Source organism: Camellia sinensis, chromosome 2 (genome assembly GCF_055761805.1).
Source record: "Camellia sinensis isolate YWXY chromosome 2, ASM5576180v1, whole genome shotgun sequence".
Taxonomy (NCBI): Eukaryota; Viridiplantae; Streptophyta; class Magnoliopsida; order Ericales; family Theaceae; genus Camellia; species Camellia sinensis.
This window is the reverse complement of record NC_138962.1, coordinates 200,106,877-200,111,583: the sequence shown is the minus strand read 5'-3', so window position 1 is coordinate 200,111,583 and position 4,707 is coordinate 200,106,877. Positions and strand designations below refer to the sequence as shown.

At 45.3% G+C, this 4,707-nt stretch overlaps 1 protein-coding gene and 1 pseudogene across 1 annotated transcript; both read right to left on the bottom strand.

Moving 5' to 3' along the window:
* Positions 1-1,537: 1,537 nt before the first annotated feature.
* LOC145819354 (putative mitochondrial protein AtMg00310 pseudogene) lies at positions 1,538-2,281 on the bottom strand (annotated as a pseudogene).
* A 135-nt stretch (positions 2,282-2,416) lies between these two features.
* LOC114298320 (uncharacterized) lies at positions 2,417-4,428 on the bottom strand. Its single transcript, XM_082913339.1, has 2 exons — positions 3,558-4,428; positions 2,417-3,309 (listed from the first exon to the last, which is right to left on the bottom strand). Exons 1-2 carry the CDS (start codon positions 4,426-4,428, stop codon positions 2,417-2,419), a joined length of 1,764 nt encoding a protein of 587 aa, XP_082769465.1.
* Positions 4,429-4,707: the final 279 nt, after the last annotated feature.

Below are 4,707 nucleotides of genomic sequence, written 5' to 3'. Positions count from 1 at the left end.
TGATGTTTTTGCAAATTTCATCTAAATCAAACAAAGAATTCACTCACCATTTTTACTCTCTCTACAACAGTGCATCTTCATTGGTAGCCTTGTGTAATCCTAACCCTCTATTCCCCATGCCACCACCATGGGAAATTTCCAACCCAATCTGTAATTTCAATCCCCAAAGAAAGTCATTGGTGCACCACCATCTTCCAAATTACATCTTAAAAACCATCCTCATCAACATGGCTGCAACCTACAAGTGGACTGGATTTGGGATTCACTGAAGAAGACTTCTCTGGAATGGAACCAATATGCCAAAATAGATTGGCTATCCATTCATGATATTATATATACACTGCTTGTATATACACGTGTATATTTTATATATATAAATATATGCCAAGTTAACATTTCATTGGTAAGATTGATTGATATTTAAAGATATTTTTTTTGGGTGAGGTCAATTATTTCTGTTTTTTTTTTTTTTTTTTCATAGAAATGCCCGAAGGCTACAAAGAAACATCTGCCAAAAGCAAAGCCGAGAGAGCAGCAGGAGGGGTAGAAACCCAGTTAGAAGGCTGAGCTCCATGAAGATGAGCTCGTGCCACCCAGTGAGCTACTGCGTTTGACTCCCTAGGAATCCAAGCAAAGGAAACTTGGGAAGAGGAAGACACAACCTGAATATCATGCAGGAGTGCAGCAATGTCTCAGGGAGGAACCATCTCAGAAACACAAAGGGTGATCACTTCTTGGCTGTCACTCTCCACTTGAAGATTCAAAAGACCCAGAGCTCGAAGAAACATGCAAGCAAGACGAATAGCATGAGCTTCTCCTTGTTTAGCTGAAGAAAAGTAGGCTATAGAGGTCACACCATCAATTAGTGTCCCGTGGCTATCTCGCAGAATGACAGCCAACGCTGCTCTACCATCCGAAGAGGAGAAGCTGGCATCACAAGAAACTTTCAAACAACCAGGGGGGGAGCTATCCAACGAGGGAGAGAGCGATCTGGAATAGAATTCTGCTGTGATGGAGGCCCGGGGTGGTGATGGGCTTGTTCAAATTCCCACCAATAAGCACGGGCTTGTTGAGAAACGCGATGAGGATCCACAGAGCATTTTTGAAAAACCCAATTGTTCCTACTACTCCACATACACCAACCAACGGTGGCCACCCTACTCACCTTCTCTCTTCTGTCAAGCGCTTGAGAGCAAGATTGCATCAGAGATACCGTCGACTAGAGAGCTGAAGCAATCGGATCGGACCCAATTCGGAGCCCCAGATTGCATCCAAACCACACGGCTCTCACCCAGTCACAGTGGAAGAGAATATGCTCGATGGATTCAACACTTTCCTGACAAACCGGACAGTGAGGTGAAGGAGCACACTTCCGCCGAAATAGATTTTCTTTTGTTGCTAGCCTGTTACAGCATACTCGCCACCAGAAATTTCGGATTTTCGGGGGGACGTTTAAGGACCAAATGAACTTCCAGAAACCTTTAGGGGGCTGGACAGAGAAAGAAGCTACAGAGGAGCGCGCTTCCAACATCTCTTGTCAGGCCACCTGATAACCACTCTTGACTTCATAATTTCCTTTATTGGTATAGTGCCAGATCAGAGTATCTGCTTGACCCTCAAATGAGATAGGAATGACTGAGATATTACTAACATCCGCGTGATTGACAATCCCCAGAATTTTGTCTCTGTCCCACACAGCGTGGGTCGAATTGATAACATCCCCGACCCACTGAACTTGGCAGCCATCTGGTTTCAAACTGACCGGTTTAAAATTTGGAGAAGAAGGAATCCAACGGTCCTCCCAAAAATTAATGGACTGACCATTACCAACTTGCCACCGAAGGCCTTTACGAAGGAGATCCCTCCCTTGGAGAATGCTCGACCATGCCCAAGATGCCCTTCTCCCCCTTCTAGCTGAAAGAAAATCCGAAGATGGAAAATAAATTCCCTTTAGAAGTTGGGCACAAAGGGAGTTGGGAAATTTAAACAACCGCCAAGCTTGTTTAGCGAGAAGGGCAAGGTTGAAAGCTCTAAAGTCCCGAAAGCCCATACCCCCATGAGACTTGGTGAGAGAGAGTTTGGCCCAACTCGCCCAGTGGATGCCTATATCCTCCGGGTCGCCGCCCCACCGAAAGTTACGGGTGTAGAAGTTAAGATGATCGCTGAATTTTTTTGGAAGCATGAAACAGGACATTGCATAGGATGGAATTGCTTGGACCACCGCTTTCACAAGGGTTTCTCTACCGGCTTGTGATAGTAATCTCTGCTTCCACCCTTGCATTTTCTGAACAGCTCTATCTATGAGACAATTATAAGCTTCAGACTTTGATTTTCCCCAACTAGAAGGCAGCCCAAGGTATTTAGAAGTTTGTTGGGTAAGGGAGATGCCCCAACTGCTGCAAGTATCTAGACGGGTCTAAGCCGGAGTGTTAGAAGAGAAGGCAATCCCAGACTTGTCTAAGTTAATGAGCTGTCCCGAAGCTAAGCAATAAGACTCCAGGGTCTGTTTTAAAGCTAGGCATTCCTCCGCTTCAACCTTGGCAAAAAGTAATGCATCATCAGCGAAAAAAAGGTGTGTCAATGGAGGGCTACTATGCTTGATCTTAAGGCCCTTGATCCGTCTTTCATGAAGGCTCTTGGTCAGAGAAGCAGAGAGGACATCAGCGACCAGAACAAAGAGATACGGAGAAAGGGGATCACCCTGCCTCAAGCCCCGAGTGGGGATAAAGGAAGCACGTTTCCTCCCATTAGCAAAGACTGAGAAAAACACCGTGATAACAACTGCCATAATCCATTGAATCCAAAGACCAGCAAACCCCATCCTCTCCAAGAGGGCAAATAAGAAATCCCATTGAACTCGGTCATAAGCCTTATTAAAATCCAGCTTCACCGCCATTGCACAGTCGACCCCTCTCCGCTTCAGTTTCAAGTGGTGGAAAACATCATGAGCTATAAGAATATTGTCTTGGATCATACGACCGAGAACAAAAGCTGACTGATGGGGATAAACCACCTGTTGCAGAATGGGTTTAAGCCTATTAGCCAAAATCTTAGAAATGATTTTTAGATTGAAATTACACAGACTGATGGGACGATATTGAGAGAGTTTGACTGGATTTGAGACCTTGGGGATAAGGACCAAGTTAGTTTGGTTCCATTCTAGAAGAAGATGCCCATTCTCAAAGAAGCTCCAAATTGCCTTCGTCACTTCCGCCCCAATCACATCCCAATACTGGTGGTAAAAAATCCCAGAAAAGCCATCAGCACCAGGGGCTTTCAAAGGCCCAACTGGAAAGCTGCCTTTTTTATCTCCGAGTCAGATACAGGTCTTGTGAGAGTGTGATTCATTTCGGGTGTAACCGAATGCTGAACCCCTTGCAATAAAACATCCATAGTCCTTGGAGGCTCACTCTTAAACAGGCTACTGAAATACTCCAAAATTAGGGAGTTAATGTCGTCATCCGTTGTCAACCACTGCCCCGCTTCATTTTGAATAGCACTTAACTGATTTCGTTACCGTCTTTGAGTAAGAGAGGCATGAAAAAAAGAAGAGTTACGATCGCCATATTGTAACCACCTGACCCGGGACCTCTGGTGTAAGAACATCTCTTCTCGTAACATAGTTTCAGAAAGTTCAGCTTGAATACGACCTTGGCCATTTGAAGTGTCCGCAGAGGAAGGAGAAGCTTGAAGCCTCGCCAAATGCTCTTTCAAAGCTAGAATTTTGACCCGGTTATTTCCAAATTCACTCAAACTCCAGGCTTTAAGACCCCTGCGGCATGTTTTGAGTTTCTGGCAAAATCGAAACATGGGAGAACCCGATTGGGACATCATCCAATGCTCTTGAATAACTGTTCGACAATTTAGAGAGGTAGTCCACATGGACTCAAACTTGAAGAGGCGAGGGACTTTATTAGGGGGAATACAAGTATTGAGCAAGAGTGGACAATGATTAGAGCCGAAAATAATTTCATGAAACACTTGGGCATAGGGAAATAACACCCTCCAAGCCACTGTGGAGACCGCCCGATCTATGCGCTCCCGAACTATGCTTGACCCCCGATGATTGTTGGACCAAGTAAACACGTTGCCTTTGAACTCAAGATCCATGAAAGCACAGTCATTCAAAATAGATTGAAAATTTTCAATTCTTCGAGGATTCGGCACAGTCCCTCCTTCTTTTTCGGTGACAGACCCGATCTCGTTGAAGTCCCCGATACACAACCACGGCAAACGGTTGTCCCTTGCAATAAGCCAGAGTTGGTTCCAGAAGACATCTCGTTGACTAGCTCTAGCAGGGGCATAAATAAAAGTAGCAAGCCACTGGGCTCCAGAATCAGAGAGCACACACCTCAGAATATTTGCATTCTGGTCTCTAACGTCCAAACTGACCTCATTAGCCCACCACAAAGCTAGTCCCCCTACCATACCCGTAGGATCTACATAACAATAGTTAGGGAATTGAAGTCATCTTCGGATCCATTCCAAAACCTCCCTTTTATTCTTGGTTTCCATGAGAAACACCACACCAGGACGATGGGTTATGCATAACCCTCCGAGGATCTGGACTGTCAGAGGTCGTCCTATCCCCTGACAGTTCCAGCTGATGATTAACATGGCCCGTGTGGCTGTTGAAGGCCAGCCACCAATGCCTTTGAGTTGCAAGTTTCGAATTCCACAGGAAAAGTGCTAGGGACCTGGGAAAGG

Excerpts from the sequence above, each read along its gene's own strand:
- LOC114298320 (XM_082913339.1), bottom strand. The coding sequence starts at position 4,428 with ATGGTAGGGGGACTAGCTTTGTGGTGGGCTAATGAGGTCAGTTTGGAC. Across the intron at positions 3,310-3,557 it reads GTGGTTACAATATGGCGATC|ATAAAAAAGGCAGCTTTCCA; the intron begins GTAACTCTTCTT and ends TCTGACTCGGAG.